This window comes from Geotrypetes seraphini, chromosome 3, assembly GCF_902459505.1.
Source record: "Geotrypetes seraphini chromosome 3, aGeoSer1.1, whole genome shotgun sequence".
NCBI classification, from domain to species: Eukaryota; Metazoa; Chordata; class Amphibia; order Gymnophiona; family Dermophiidae; genus Geotrypetes; species Geotrypetes seraphini.
The window spans coordinates 411603593-411620323 of record NC_047086.1 but is presented as its reverse complement, the minus strand read 5'-3'; the positions used below and the strand labels follow the sequence as shown (position 1 = coordinate 411620323).

The 16731-nt window shown below is 45.3% G+C and overlaps 1 protein-coding gene across 2 annotated transcripts in view; it reads left to right on the top strand.

Annotated features, from left to right (window-relative positions):
* KLC4 (kinesin light chain 4) overlaps window positions 1-16731 on the top strand; it is a 370771-nt gene that overhangs the window by 114901 nt on the left and 239139 nt on the right. For both annotated transcript variants that reach the window (XM_033937472.1, XM_033937471.1), the window contains exons 4-5: window positions 11090-11168; window positions 11262-11490. In XM_033937472.1, coding sequence (XP_033793363.1) covers window positions 11090-11168; window positions 11262-11490 — 308 coding nt within the window. The remainder of the gene's footprint in view (window positions 1-11089; window positions 11169-11261; window positions 11491-16731) is intronic.

Genomic DNA, 16731 nt, shown 5'->3' with positions numbered 1-16731 from the left:
CCCCTCATCTCCAAGATCCTTGAAAAAACTACTATCGCAACTCCAGGCTTTCATCAACAGACAGAACACCCTCTCCCCTTATCAATCTGGATTCAGAAAATCCATAGCACAAAAACTGTTTTAGCGGACATTATCGATTGCTGGAACATACTAGACAAAGGACATGATGGGCTACTGGTCCTTATAGACCTCAGTGCTGTCTTTGATACCATCGATCACCCCTGCTTCCTTGCCAGACTCTCATATTGGAATCAACGATCTAGCCCTCCAGTGGTTCTCATCATTCCTGAGCCTTAGGACCCAAAGCAACCTACTAAAATCTATTCTATTGCAATCTAAACCAATAAAATATGCTGCTAGGAATAACTATCGACAGATGCTGCACCATGCAACCGCAAATCAATAAAGCAATACAAAAGTCATTCTTAGTCATGAGAAACTTAAGACAAATTCGGAAATTCTTCGAGAAAACTCAATTCCAGCTCATAGTTCAGTCCTTAATACTAAGCCTACTTGACTACTGTAATATCCTCTACCTCTCATGCCCTACAACCATAACAAAACAACTACAAACTATCCAAAACACAGCACTAAGACTCATCTACTCATTAAAGAAACATGATCACATTACAGAAGCATATCTCCAATTGCACGGGCTTCCGATCCCAGCAAGAATACAATTGAAATTCTATTGCCTACTATTTAAGACTTTATACGGAGACAGTCCAAACTACCTGAATAACCGCCTCATCCACAACACCGCAACCAGACATAGGAAAACTCACACCCCATTCTCATACCCCCCAATTAAGGAGGTCAAACGGAAAAAACTATATGATGGCCTCCTGGCCACTCAAGCAGCCAAACTAGACAACCAAATCGCCAATCTACTGACGGCATCCCTCGACTACAAGACTTTTAGAAAAGAAATAAAGACCATACTCTTCAAGAAAACTCTGAAAAAAGAAATAATACCGCAAGTCTCAAACTCCACCTCTCACTAAAGCCAACTACCCCAAACAAATAACCTTATCCATTTCTCACTCTTTTTGAAAATGATCAATTTTTTTTTTTTTGTAAGTTCTTGTTGTAATACATCTTGGATAATTCTTTTCTAATCCGCCTTGAACTGCAAGGTAATGGCAGAATAGAAATCCCTAATGTAATGTAAGTATTGCAAGGCGCCCTCCTGTCCCCTCTGCTTTTCAACCTCTATATCAGACTGGTGATAGACATCGGCTTAAAATACCAAACAAAGATCTACTCATTTGCTGATGAATACAAATGTACCTACTGCTAGGCTTAAACCGAGATGCTCAAATCTCCAAATTACACAACTGCGTCTCAGAAATAAAAAAGCTGGATGAACCAGTAGAGGTTTTGTCAGCAGGAGACCTGAGGTTATGATGCCGTTGTACAGAGCCATGGTGAGGCCTCATTTAGAGTACTGTGTGCAGTTTTGGAGCCCACACTACCGAAAGGACGTGCTGAGGATCGAGTCGGTTCAGCGAACGGCCACCAGGATGGTCATGGGGCTCAAGGATCTCACGTATGAAGAAAGACTAAAGAAGTTGCGGCTGTACTCACTTGAGGAAAGAAGAGAACGGGGAGATATGATTGAAACGTATAAGTACATCACGGGACGCATCGAGTCAGAAGATGATATCTTCTGGATCATGGGACCCTCAACCACCAGAGGGCATCCGCTGAAAATCAGGGGAGGGAAGTTTCATGGCGATCCCAGGAAGTACTTCTTCACCGAGAGAGTGGTGGACCATTGGAACAGACTCCCACCCCAGGTGATAAAGGCCAGTAGCGTAACAGATTTTAAGAAAAAATGGGATACTCACGTGGGATCTTTAAGGGAGTAAACTCAGGGGGGGGATACTTGGAATGGGCAGACTTGGTGGGCAATAGCCCTTTTCTGCCGCTTTTTCTATGTTTCTATGTTTCTATGTTTAACCAAAACAAGCTGCAACTAAACGCAGTGAAAACCAAGTTCCTCTCATTATGGAGATGTGACCCCGAACTCGCTTGTCCATTGATCTCTTGGGAATCAGCTACCCTGATGGCCAAAGACAAAGTACACAGCCTAGGGGTGATCCTTGACAGTGACCTTTTGCTCTCTGACCATATCTCCCAAGTAGTATCTGTTCAAGAAAGACAGGGTAGGAAGAAAAGAAGGAGGAGTAGCGTTATATGTTAAAAGAACATATTAAAGCCACACAATTGCAGGATCTGCAGGGCAAGGAAGAGGCACTGTGGATCAATTTGGAAAGAGGGAATGGTGAATATATTTACATTGGTGTGATCTACAAGCCTCCTTCACAAGACGGAACAAGTAGATAGAGATTTAATAGTAGACATTCAGAATATATCTAAAAAAGGGGAAGTCTTGCTAATAGATGATTTTAACATGCTGGATGTTGATTGGGGTATCCCTATTGCAGGGTCTTCTAGAAGTAGGGAGATTCTGGAAACTGTCCGCAAACGCTCCTACAGCCACTTTATCCCCCAACTCTGGAACCAACTCCCCCCGCAAATCAGATTAAAGAACTCATTGATGACCTTCCTGAAATCTGTAAAGACCCTCATCTTCAACTAAAATTCCAACCACAATCAACCCCCACCACCCCCTAAAATTCCCCCTTCCTCCTGGACCCACTTCTCCATTCTTAACCTATACTTAAGTTGCTGCATAGTATTTGTACTGTCCAAATGTATTCCACTGTGAATGTTTGCTTGTAACCCGTTCTGAGCAACTGGGAGGACGGGATAGAAATCAAATTAAATAAATAAATAAAAATCTACAAGAAGAACTGTTCCAGCAGTTGGTAATGGAACCCACATGGGATGGGGTCATACTGGACTTAGTGCTTATAAACAGGGAAAGTTTCTGATGTTACAGTGGGTGATCATCTGGCATCCAGTGATCACTGCATGGTACGGTTTAATATTAAGATGGATATAGAGAGAACTCATTCAAAAGCAAAGGTTCTAGACTTTAAAAAAAACTAATTTGTTCAGTTGAGGGTTTATGTCAATGAATTATTGTCTGGATAGGAACGTCTGGAAGGAGTGGAAATGCAGTGGACAAAACTGAAAGGAGCGATTGTAAGGGTGACAAACCTTTTTGTGAGGCAAATAAGTAAAAGTAAGAGGTAAAGAAGGCTGCTTTGGTTCTCAAAAGTAGTAGCTGAGAAGGTAAGGAATAAAAGGTTAGCTTTCATAAACTACTAAAGATTGCAGAAAGAGGATGACAGGCAAAAATATCTGGAAAAGTTAAGAGAGGCTGGTCTTGTAGTCAGGAAAGCAAAGATGCAAATGGAAGAGAAAATAGCTGACAAGGTAAAACGGGAAGACAAGACATTTTTTAGATATATTAGTGATAGGAAGAAATGCAAAAGTGGCATTGTGAGACTCAAAGGTGAAGGGGAGGAATATGTAGAAGCTGATAAAGAAAAGGCCGAATTGCTTAACAAATATTTCTGTTCTGTGTTCACGGCTGAAGTGCTGGGAGTGGGACTGCATAAGACAAACGTGAATAGGGATGGAGGAGTAATAGACCCTGATCGATTTTCAGAGGGTTGTGTTTGTGAAGAGCTAGCTAAAATAAAGGTAAACAAAGCAATGTGGCTGGATGGTGTACATCCTAGGGTGCTGAAGGAACTTAGGGAAGTTCTAGTAGCTCCGCTAACTGAACTTTTCAACAAGTCTCTAGAGTCAGGAGTGGTTCTAGAGGACTGGCGAAGGGTGGATGTGGTCCCTCCACAAAAGTGGAAGTAAGGAAGAAGTAGGGAATTACAGGCCAGTAAGTCTGACTTCTGTGGTAAGCAAATTAATGGAAACACTTTTAAAACAGAGAATGCTCAAGTTTATGGAATCATAGAAACATAGAAAAAGACGGCAGATAAGGGCCGCAGCCCATCTAGTCTGCCCACCCTAATAACCCTCCCCTGTTTAACTCTGTGCAGAGATCCCACGTGACGATCCCATTTCTTCTTAAAATCAGGCACGCTGCTTGCCTCGATCACCTGAAGTGGAAGTCTATTCCAGCGATCAACCACTCTTTCGGTGAAAAAGTATTTCCTGGTGTCTCCGTGCAATTTCCCCCCCCTGAATTTCCATGGATGTCCTCTTGTTGCCGTCGGACCTTTGAAGAAGAAGATATCTTCTTCTACCTCGATACGGCCCGTGAGGTATTTGAACGTCTCGATCATGTCTCCCCTCTCTCTGCGTTCCTCGAGTGAGTATAGCCGTAATTTGTCCAGCCGTTCCTCGTACGGGAGATCCTTGAGTCTCGAGACCATCCGGGTGGCCATTCGCTGGACTGACTCAAGCCTCAGTACATCCTTGCGATAATGAGGCCTCCAGAATTGCACGCAATATTCCAGATGGGGCCTTACCATAGATCTATACAACGGCATAATGACTTCAGGCTTACGGCTGACAAAACTCCTACGTATACATCCTATGATCTGCCTAGCCTTAGATGAAGCCCGCTCCACTTGATTGGCAGTCTTCATGTCTTCACTGATGATCATCCCTAGGTCCCGTACTGCAACCGTCCTTGCTAGGATCTCGCCATTTAGGGTGTAAGTCTCGCATGGATTTTGATTGCCAAGGTGCATGACTTTGCATTTCTTGGCATTAAAACTCAGTTGCCAGGTCTTTGACCATCGCTCCAATAGGAGTAGATCGTATTTCATATTGTCCGTTGTGCTCTTGCTTGTTATATTACACAGTTTGGCGTCATCGGCGAATAACGTTATTTTACCGCGAAGCCCCTCAGCCAGGTCCCTTATAAAGATATTGAAAAGGATCAGGCCCTGTGGCACCCCGCTGATCACTGCCGTCGTTACGGAGGGGGTGCCGTTCACCACCACCATCTGAAGCCTACCACCAAGCCAGTCCCCAACCCATTTTGTCAAAGTGTCACCTAATCCTATAGAACTCATTTTGCACAACAACCTGCGGTGTGGGACACTATCAAATGCCTTGCTGAAATCCAAGTATACAATGTCCAAGGACTCTCCAATATCAAGCTTCCCCGTCACTCAGTCAAAGAAGCTGATCAAGTTGGATTGGCAGGATCTCCCCTTGGTAAATCCATGTTGACGGGGATCCCATAGATTCTCCTCATCCAGGATCTTATCCAATTGGTGTTTGATTAGGGTTTCCATTAGTTTGCTCACTATAGATGTGAGACTCACTGGTCTGTAGTTCTCAGCCTCTGTTCTGCAACCTTTTTTGTGGAGTGGAATGACGTTAGCCGTTTTCCAGTCCAACGGGACTCTACCTATACTAAGGGAGAGATTGAAGAGAGCGGATAGTGGTTCCGTCAGGACGTCCCCTAACTCCCTGAGCACCCTGGGGTGTAGGTTGTCTGGCCCCATTGCTTTGTTAACCTTGAGTTTAGTCAGCTCACAGTAGACACTGCTTGTTGTAAACTTGAAATTACTAAACGGGCCATCCTTTTTCTGTAGCTGAGGGCCGGAACCCGGCGCCTCGCGGGTGAAGACCGAACAGAAGTATTCATTTAACAATTCAGCTTTTTCCGAGTCTGCTTCTACAAAGTTCCCGTCTGGTTTCCTAAGGCGTACTATCCCGCTTGTGCTGCGGTTTCTGTCGCTAATATACCTGAAGAAGGATTTATCGCCCTTCTTGATGTTCTTTGCTAAAGTTTCCTCCATTCGGAATTTGGCCTCTCTAACTGCTGTTTTGACAGCTCTTGCCCTAGTCAAATAGACTTCTCTAGAGTCCTGAGATCCTGTATGTTTGTAGGAGATGAATGCTTTTTCTTCTCTTTTATGAGGTCTGAGATCTCCGCTGAGAACCATTGTGGCTTATTGTTCCTGCGCCGTTTACTCACTGATTTTATATAGCGATTGGTCGCCTCCTGAATGGTAGTTTTCAGAGTCGACCACAATTCCTCTACGTTATCTGTTCCTGCTCGGTTTTGTAGTGCTTGATGGATGAAATCCCCCATACCCTCAAAGTTGGCGTTCTTGAAGCTAAGGACCCTGGTCGATGTGTTAGTTTTGGCGAAACCCTTCCTGAGTTTGAACTATATCATGTTGTGGTCGCTGGAGGCCAACTTATCTCCCACTGAGACCTCAGTGACACTTTCGCCATTGGTAAGCAATAGGTCCAGTATTGCCTGTTCCCTTGTTGGCTCCAATACCAGTTGCCTCAGTTTAACTCCCTTCATAGAGTTCAATAGTCTCCTGCTGCTTCTTGATGCAGAGGAAAGTGTGGTCCAATCCACATCAGGCATATTGAAGTCTCCTAATAACACTGTATCCCCACGTAAGGTGATATTCTCTATGTCACCTATTAATTCTATATCTATGTCATCCTGTTGCCTTGGGGGGTCTGTATACTATGCCAAGATACAGGCATTTGTCATTCCCCCTGGCCAAATTTACCCAAAGGGATTCCCCTGTGTACCTGATATCTGTGATTCTGGTGACTTTAATATCATCCTTAGTGTATATTGCTACACCTCCTCCCATTCTGCCCTCCCTGTCTTGGCGAAGAAGGTTGTATCCTGGTATCACCATGTCCCACCCGTGGGAGTCAGTGAGCCAGGTCTCAGTTATCACCACCACATCCAGGTCAGCTTTTCTCATTTCAGTCTCAAGTTCCAGGATCTTGTTGCCCAGACTATGGGCATTGACGTACATAGCCTTCCATGTAGTATGTTTGCTATGCCTCCCTGGGGCTGTTCCTGCTTGAGCTGCATGGACCTTTTCAGTACATAAGAACATAAGAACATAAGAAATGCCATCTCCGGATCAGACCTTCGGTCCATCAAGTCCGGCGATCCGCACACGCGGAGGCCCTGCCAGGTGTACACCTGTCGTAATTTATAGTCCACCATATCCTTACATGCCTCTCTTAAGGAGATATGCATCTAGTTTGCTCTTGAAGCCTAGGACGGTCGATTCCGCAATAATCTCATCTGGGAGGGCATTCCAGGTGTCAACCACTCTCTGAGTGAAGCAGAACTTCCTGACATTAGTCCTGAACCTGTCCCCCCTTAGCTTCATTACATGTCCTCTAGTCCGTGTCAAATTGGACAATGTAAATAATCTTCTCTGCTCTATTTGTCGATTCCTTTCAGTATTTTGAAGGTCTCGATCATATCCCCACGCAGTCTCCTTTTCTCAAGGGAGAATAATCCTAGTGTTATAAGTCTGTCCTCGTATTCCAGTTTTTCCATACCCTTCACCAGTTTAGTTGCTCGTCTCTGCACCCTCTCCAGCAGTTTTATATCCTTCTTTAGGTAGGGAGACCAATGTTGGATGCAGTATTCCAAGTGTGGTCTGACCATTGCCCTATAAAGCGGCATTATAACTTTCTCCGATCTACTCGAGATTCCTTTCTTTATCATGCCCAACATTCTATTTGCCTTCTTTGCCGCTGCCGCGCATTGTGCCGACGGCTTCAGGGTCCTATCTATCAGTACACCCAGGTCCTTTTCTTGTTCACTCTTCCCCAGAGTTGCACCTGACATTGTATACTCGTATTCCTTATTCTTATTGCCTAAATGCATTACCTTGCATTTCTCCACATTGAACTTCATCTGCCATTTCTCCGCCCATGTTTCTAACCGACACAAGTCGCTCTGGAGTTTCTCTCTATCCTCATGCGATCTGATCGCCCGGCATAGTTTTGTATCGTCTGCAAACTTGATGATCTCACTGGATGTTCCTTCCTCCAGATCATTGATATAAATATTAAAAAGGATCGGCCCAAGTACCGAGCCCTGGGGTACACCACTAGTCACTTTCTCCCAGTCGGAGAACTTCCCATTTATGCCCACTCTCTGCTTTCGGTTTTCCAGCCATTTGCCTATCCATCTTTGTATATCCCCCTCTATGCCATGGCTTTGTAGTTTCCTGAGAAGTCTTTCGTGTGGAACTTGGAGTTTGTGTACCTTCCCTAGACCCAGTATAGCAATGTGTACCTACCCTTTGTTTGAAAGTGTTCGTACCCTGTGGTGGAATACCTGTTTGAGCTACCTTAATTCTTTCAGAACAGCTTGCAATGTGTGTATCCTCCCTAGACCCAGAATTACAATGTAAACCTACCTTAGACTTAGAAATGTGTGTACTCGCTCCATACTTAGAAATGTGTTTACTCGTCCCAGTCCCAGACCCAGAATTGTGGTGTTTGTTTACCCCAGTCTCAGAAAAGTATTGATGGCATAGCTCGTCAGATAGGTTGTTTGTGCTTGTACCCTCCCCCAACATACCTAGTTTAAAGCCTTGTGAAGTAGGCGTGCCAGTCGGTGTCCAAGGACGTTCTTCCCTCTTCTAGTCAGGTGTAGCCCATCTGGTCCCTGTAGTCCTAGTAGTGTCTCTCCTGTAGATTACATGACCGGAGGCAACATGGATTCACTAGAGGTAGGTCTTGTCAGACAAATCTGATCAATTTCTTTGACTGAGTGACAGAGAGAATGTGCACTAGATGTGGTGTATTTAGATTTTAGCAAAGCCTTTGACAGTGTTCCACACAGACGTCTAATAAATAAACTGAGTACCCTCGGGATGGGTCCCAAAGTGATGGGCTGGGTCAAGAACTGGTTGAGTGGAAGGCGACAGAGGGTAGTGATCAATGGAGATCGCTCTGAGGAAAGGGATGTTACTAGTGGTGTGCCTCAAGGTTCTGTTCTTGGGCCTGTTCTTTGTAACATTTTTATAAACAATATTGCTGAAGGGTTGTCGGGTAAGCTTTGCCTCTTTTTGGATGATACCAAAATCTGCAATAGAGTAGACATGCTTGATGGTGTGAATAACATGAAGAAAGAGCTGGTGAAGCTTGAAGAATGGACTGAAATTTGGCAGCTAAAATTTAATGCTAAGAAATGCAAGGCTGCATAAACCCGAGGGAACGGTACAGATTAGGGAGTGAAGAGCTTTTGTGCACGACAGAAGAGTGGGACTTGGGTGTGATTGTATGTGATGATCTTAAGGTGGCCAAACAGGTTGAAAAGGTGACGGCGAAAGCAAGAAGGATGCTATGTTTCATAGGGAGAGGTGTGGCTAGTAGGAAAAAGGAGGTATTGCTACCTCTGTATAAGACTTTGGTGAGATCTCATTTAGAATATTGTGTACAATTCTGGAGGCCGCACCTTCAAAAAGATATAAAAAGGATAGAGTCAGTCTAGAAGAGGAAGGCTACTAAAATGGTATGTGGTCTTCATCTCAATCTGCATACTTTGGAGGAAAGGTAGAAGAGGGGAGATATGATAGAGGCGTTTAAAAATCTATGTAATGTAAATGCGCAGGAGTCAAGTCTCTTTAATTTGAAAGGAAACTCTGCAATTAGAGGGCATAGGATGAAGTTAAGAGGTGATAAGTTCTGGAGTAATTTAAGGAAATACTTTTTTACAGAAAGGGTGGTAGATGCGTGGAACTGTCTCTCAGAAGACGTGGTGGAGATAGAGACTGTGTCTGAATTCAAGAAAGTCTGGGATAGGCACGTGGGATCTCTTAGAGAGAGGAAGAGATAATGGTTACTGCGGATGGGCAGGCTAGATGGACCATTTGGCCTTTATCTGCCATCATGTTTCTACCTTATTCCAACCCACATTTCCCAGACTTTATGAAAAAGGACACCGACCCTTCACTGTCTCAAGTCTCAAACGCTGAGGTGCTTCGTTCCACTGTACCGTCACACTTTATATTGCCCATCATAGAATACTATACTGTACCAAGTTCCCTCCAGTGATATAATATATAGCCTCCACTGTGTACTATGTCTGAGCAGGCCATGTTTTGTCACACTTTACCATACTGTCATTATTTCTCTCATACTATATGTCGTATCTTCCACACTATATTTGCCATACTATGTCTTCAATACTACAATATCTCATGCTATGTCTGCTAGGCAGCGTTTGCCGTTCCATGTCTACCATGCTAGGTTTTATCATGCTATGCTTGCCTTACCATTTTTGCCAAGTCGTGTTATACTATGCTTGCTAAGCTATGTCTCGCCATACCATGTTTTGTCATCACTAAATATGCTGTATTATGTATGTAAGCTGGTAACCCATTCTGAGCTCTTCTGGGAGGACAGAATATAAAACCAAATAAATGAATGAAGCACTTATGAGATTTAATAAATATTTTTTTAAAAAATACCTGCACTGTTAAGGATCTCACTATGGTCTTCATTCACCAGATGAGAATTCCCTTTCAACTAATATGTATTCTTGATATTAATGGGAGTGTTTTGAAACCCCTGCAAGGGGTTGCTGTCAGATAATATTCAAAGTTTCAAGTTTAATTTTATTTTAATATACCGCCTATCGGTCTAAGCGGTGTCCATACAAAGTTAAAAAAGAAGTTTAAAGCAAAATTACTAATTGGGTGGACAAATACAAGGAGGGAGGGGATTCTAGTTAACCAAAAAAGAGGGCGACATGGAAGGAGGGGAGAATGGGCTAAGTTTTCGAATGGTGAAGGCATCTTTCAAGAGAAATGTCTTAAGGTTGGATTTTAACTTTCTAAGGTAATAAGGTAGGATGTTCCATAAGCTCGGTGCAGTTTTCCGGGTGGTGGTGTCAACTATATGACAAATCGAAGGGATTGAGAGAATATTTTCTTTGTATTAGCAGGCGATCGATGAATGCCAGAGTATGTTCAGATCTTGCTTGAAAAGTAAGCAGGATTTTCTCTGTTATCTGATGAGATATGGGAAGCCAGTGGGTGTCTTGAAATAGTGGCGTGACATGATCATACTTTTTTTTTCTTGTAGATGATTTTAATGGCAGCTCATTTGAAAAGGGGAAATTGCATGCCACCTTTCCCTTGTGAAAATGCAGCCTGCCTCGAGAACTGGGTCTGAAACATGTTGTTTTGATTCATCTCCAGATTTTTGGTCATTTTTTTACATGTGCGAATTGACTTTGTCTCTTGAATTGATTTTACACGCACTAAATTCTTTTTCCAGACATACTAATGAATGCATCTGCTTTGAGTATGCAAAGGGCTTTCAAACAAGACCTCCATGACTGCAAAAGCATGCAGAATGATCTAATCTGTTCTTTCATTGATATCTTATTTGTATACTTCAGGAGGAGAAAGAAGGGGATTCAACTAAAGAGACATTGGATGATCTGTTTCCAAATGAGGAGGAGGAGCACAGCCAAGGAAGTAAAGAAACTTTTCACTGACATCATGACATAATCCTCCAGCATGCAAACTGATCAGATTTATTTCTAAGGGTTCTTATGTTTTGCTTTTCAGTGCCTCGTCAGCACAACAGTGCTGCTGCTGTTGCAGCCCAGCAGGGAGGATATGAGATCCCAGCACGGCTGCGCACTCTACATAACCTAGTGATACAGTATGCGTCGCAGGGACGTTATGAGGTGGCTGTGCCCTTATGTAAACAGGCTTTGGAAGACCTGGAGAAAACCTCAGGCCATGACCACCCAGATGTGGCTACCATGCTGAATATTCTTGCGCTGGTGTACAGGTGAGGAGGAGGGAGGAGTGCAGAGCAATATTTAGATCCCTGAGTCCTTTGTTCAAGGATTTGGTGACTGGGAAGGTGGCCACTGTACAGTTTATTCTTGCCCTAGTATACAGGTGAGTAGAACAAAAGGGTATTCATCTTGAAAAGACTGCAGTCTGTACAAAATGCCACAATCCGCTTTCTCTATCATGCACGCAGATCAGACATAAGCACTGGCAAGTTAGATGCAAAACATTGGTAAAGAATAGGAAGAACAACTTGCCAAATAGTAACAAAGCAGAAAACCTGTGAGGGAATCCGGGGGACTGTTGGATGCTCAGGGAGGATAAGGCATAGCGGAGAGATGGAATGAATTCTTTGGTGGTTGACGCCTGGAATGCCCTCCCAGAGGAGATTATTGCGGAATCGACCGTCCTAGGCTTCAAGAGCAAACTAGATGCATATCTCCTTAAGAGAGGCATATAAAGATATGGTGGACTATAAATTACGCCAGGTGTACACCTGGCAGGGCCTCCGCGTGTGCGGATCGCCGGACTTGATGGACCGAAGGTCTGATCCGGAGATAGCAGTTCTTATGTTTCACTCTTTATGGCAGTCCGATTAATTTTCAGTCTAATTACCAGTTTGCTTGTACAGTATATGCTATAAAGTCTTACATGGTTTAGCACCTGATTATTTATTCATTAATTCACAACGCCCAAGACATAATTGAAATTTGTTTGCTTTTCCATTTATACAAGAGTTATTTTCAAAGACTCCTGTCTTTTCAGGCAGCTTCTTGTGATAAAGAGTTTGTAAATCTGTTAGTTAGCTCTGTCCTTACCAGCCATTCAGGAAATGATTGAAAGCCTACTTATTTAAGACATTTTTGTAATGTTTTTATTGTCACTGTTTCAATTTTCTTTTGTAAACCACATAGAACTCCTAAGGTACTGCGGTATAGAAATACATTTTTATGTTATGTTATATCTAAAGAAATGCATCTTCTGTTCACACTGCTGAGTTTTCTGCCTCTTTTCACTATCCATGATGAACAACCCGGAATTAAGACCTGAATATTTTTTATGTTGACCTTTTGGTTTATTTTATTACAAGCATTGAACAATTCATTGGTAAATGTATAGTGGTTAAGAAATTCCTGTTTATGAAAAGCTACTTTTGACCCATTCTGGCCACTTCCTGCAGGCAAGATGCCGAGCTTGATGGCTGTCTTGTGTTCTAAGAGTCATGGGTCCTAAGAGTCGATGGCAAGGCATGGCTATGGAGTTTGTTGACTAGGGAGGATTATTTCATTCAGTCAGTCTGTTCTTTAGCACCTCTCCAGACCAGTACAGTTCACTGATGGGTAATAGTAATAATAATAAACAGTTTATATACCGCAGGACCGTGAAATTCTATGCAGTTTATAATGATTTAAAATGCTACAAATTGAGTAGAACTGGCAGGTTAAAACTAATGAATAGCGGCTCTAGAGATCGGTTATTGTGGGAAAGATTGTACAAATCAACTGCCTAAGTACTTCAGGAACAGATATGTTTTTAGGTGTCTCCTGAATTCCCCATAAGTATTAGCAAGCATAAGTAATTGTTCCATGTCTTTACCCCATAATGCTGCTTGATATGAGAGAAGATGTTGATGATGACTTTTGAATTTACATCTTCTAGCCAGTGGAGATATAAAGTTCAGGTGTGAGCTTCTCTTATGTCTGTTGGTTGGGAAGGAGAAAAGGTCAGTTATATATTTAGGGGCTAAACCGAACAGTACCTTAAAGCAGAAACATCCAAACTTAAACTTCACACGTGCTTCCATCAGCAGCCAATGTAACAGCCGTGTTCTGTCTTTTTGCATGGAGACCCTGAGATCTATCATTCTGGTGATTCAGCTGTGGGAATTTCTGACCTCTCTCAATCTCACAGAAGCTTACTTGCATGTTCTGATTTGTACCTCCCATCAGCAGTTCCTTCGCTTTGTGATCTTGGGTCGGCACTATCAGTTTTGTGCCTTTCCCTTTGGTCTGGCTACAGCTCTGTGGACGTTGCGGCGGCCTTGCACAAAGAGGGCATTCTGGTTCACCCCTATCTGGATGACTGGTTGATCCGAGGAGAGTTCCTGAGTTACATCTCAAGTTGTGGAATTCCTGCAATCGCTGGGATAGGTAGTCAACCTGTCCAAGAGCCAGTTGGCTCTGTCTCAATGCCTGGAGTACCTCGGGGCTCTCTTCTACCCCAGCTTGGGGAAGGTCTTCCTGCCGGAGACCTGAGTGGTCAAGTTGCAGTCACAGATTTGTCTTCCTATGGCTTCCTGGTGTCCTTGGACGCAGGATGTTCTTCAGGTCTTGAAGCCAATGGCGGCTTCCCTAGACATGGTTTGGTGGTCCAAGGCTCACATGCGCCCGCTTCAGTATGCTCTGCTGCGGTGGTGGTTGCCCTAGTTGCACGATATGGACTCTCCCTTTCCTCTTCAGGGGTTGGCTCATTGCAGTCTCCGTTGGTGGCTTCATTCTCCCAATCTGGTGCAGGGAGAGAGCCTGGATCAGCTCCAGGGGACAGTTCTTCTCATGGATGCCAGTCTCCTCACCTGGGGAGCTCAGTGTCTTGGTCGCTCAGCTCAGGGCAGCTAGTCTCCAGAGGAGGCGTCTTGGTTGACCAATGTTTTGGTGATTAGCGCCATCCAGCTGGCGTAGCTAGCGTTTCAGATGTTGTTGACGAGCAAGTCTGTTCAGATTCTCTCAGACAATGCCACGGTGGTGGCTTACGTCAATCGTCAGGGGAGAACCAGGAGTCGTCTGGTGGCATAGGAGGCTGCTCTACTCATGGTTTGGGCAGAGACTCATCTTCTGGACATCTCATCTTCCCATATAGCAGGAGTGGGGAATGCCCAGGCAGACTTCCTTAGTCGTCATGTGCTAGATCCCGGTGAGTGGTGTCTCGGTCCCGCAGCCTTTGAGTTGATAGTGCAGACTTGAGGGTCAGCTGGTCATGGACCTGATGGCCACAAGTGTCAATGCCAAAGTGCCCCGGTTCTTCAGTCAGCACAGGGATATTCAGGCCGAGGAGCTCAATGCTCTGGTACAGCCTTGGCCGGCAGTTGGCCTCCTGTACGTGTTTCCTCCGTGGCTGATGGTGGGCAGAGTGTTTCTTTGCATTGCTCAGCACCCCAGCCATGTGATTCTGGTGGCTCCGAAATGGCCCAGGCACTTGTGGTATGTGGATCTGGTTCGACTTCTTGTGGCAGATCCTCTTCAACTGCCCCTCTCGCCTGACCTTCTGACTCGGGCCCTATTCCAATGTTCGATCTAGGTCCCTTTTGTCTTATGGCTTGGTTCTTGACAGGTCAGAAACAGTGTTCCCTCTAAGGTGAGCGCATGAGCGATCGCTCACTATTTTCAGTGGCGTCGCTCATGCTTCTTCTGGTGTCGCTCACTCGAGCGGAGGTGAGAGGAAGCGGCGGCGGTGGCGGTCTGCCCTGCTCGCCTAAGATGCAGCAGCGGCGGCTCCTTTCATGATCCCCGCAATCAGTGGCGTACTAAGTGGGGGGCGGTCCGCCCCTTGTTATCATTGGTGTAACGCCGGCCCTGCAGCTCCGGACTTCCCCCCCTTCGGATCGCTATTATTTTAAATGTTATAGCGGTGGCGCTGTATCCATCAGTGGAGACGTCTAACCTCGGCCTGCCCCGGAACTCTTACTGCAACAGTGACTTCCTGTTCCTGCTAGACGGGCGACTGCTGCAGTAAGAGTTCCGGGCAGGCCGAGGTTAGACGTCTCCACTGATGGATACAGCCCCGCGGCTATAAACATTTAAAATAATAGCGATTCCGGGATGGAGAAGGTGCGGGGAAGTCTGGAGCTGCAGGGCCGGCGTTAGAGGGAGTAAGAGTTGATGGTGCCGCAGGGTCCCCGCGGGGGGAGGGGAGGAAGGAAGAAGAGGAACCGAAGCAGGGCAATTTTGGGGGAGCAGGTGTGGGAAAGTCCAGAGCTGCAGGGGAGAGTGTTGCCGTACCCAGCTGGAGGGAGAAGGAAGATGAGGGAGGGAATGAAAGGAGATGCCAGGGCTTGGAGGGAAGGAGGAAGGTATGCCAGACTAAGGGAAAAGGAAGGAGGAGATGTGAAAGCAATGGAGGGGGAGGGAAAGATGGAAGAAAAAGGAAAGGAGAGAGATGCCAGAGAATCAGAGAAGGGAAGATACCAGACTATGGGGTGCGAAGGAAAGAAAGGAGAAGAGAGAGATTGCCAGAGCATAGGGGATGCGGTGGTGACAGAGAGAAAAAAATGGAGAGGTGGCAGAGCTGGCTGGCTTTGTGGGTGGGCAAAAATCTGGAAGGCCAGTGGGGGGGACATAAGAAGGAGGCACTAGGAGCACAAAGGACACGGGAAGGGAGGCACTGGGGCACTATGGACATGGGAAGGAGGCACTGGGGGCACTAAAGACATGGGAAGGAAGGAGGGAGGGAATAGAAAGGGACAATTGTTGGGCCTGAGTGCAGAAGGAAAAGAAAGGATACACAGTCAATTAATAGATGTCCCCTTTGATGAAAAAAAATAAATGTCACGTTACCAACTGACTTACTTTCTCTTCAGCAGAGTCAGCATCCGCGCTGAGGTGCAGGAAGGTCCCGCGATGACTCGTCTGCTTGCTCTGCTCTGGAAGAAGTAAGTTACGTCGGAGGGGGTGGACCCGGCAGGCGCAGTCATTGCGGGACTTTGCCGCAACTCCCTGCGTCTGCCGGGTCCACCCCCTCCAACGTAACTTACTTCTTCCAGAGCAGAGCCAGCAGACAAGTCATCGCGGGCCCTTCCAGCATGCGGCTGCTGAGTCCGCTCTAGAGCAAGTACGTCAGAGTGGGGTGGATTGGCAGCAGGCAGCTGCAATCATCGCGGGACCTTGCTGCATGAAGGGAGAGAAAGGAGCAGGACTGCTGGAATGGAAGAGTGGTGGAGGGAAAGAAAGGGGGCAAGGTGGTATGGAAGGGTGGTGCTGATGGAATTGATGTACAGAGAAAGGGGAGAGACATAAGGGGGAAGGATATTGGAGGGAAAGAAAGGGGGAAGATGCTGATTGAAGAGGGGTGGATTGAGGGAGAAAGGGCAGACATTGGATGGTAGTGGGGAGCCTATGCTGGATGGAAGTGCAGATGGGAGAGATAAGGGAGCAAATGCCAGAAGGAAATGGGAGGAGAGAAAGAGGGGAGCAGATGCTGGATGATAAGTGGACAGAGAGAGGAGAAGGTACTAGATGGAAGG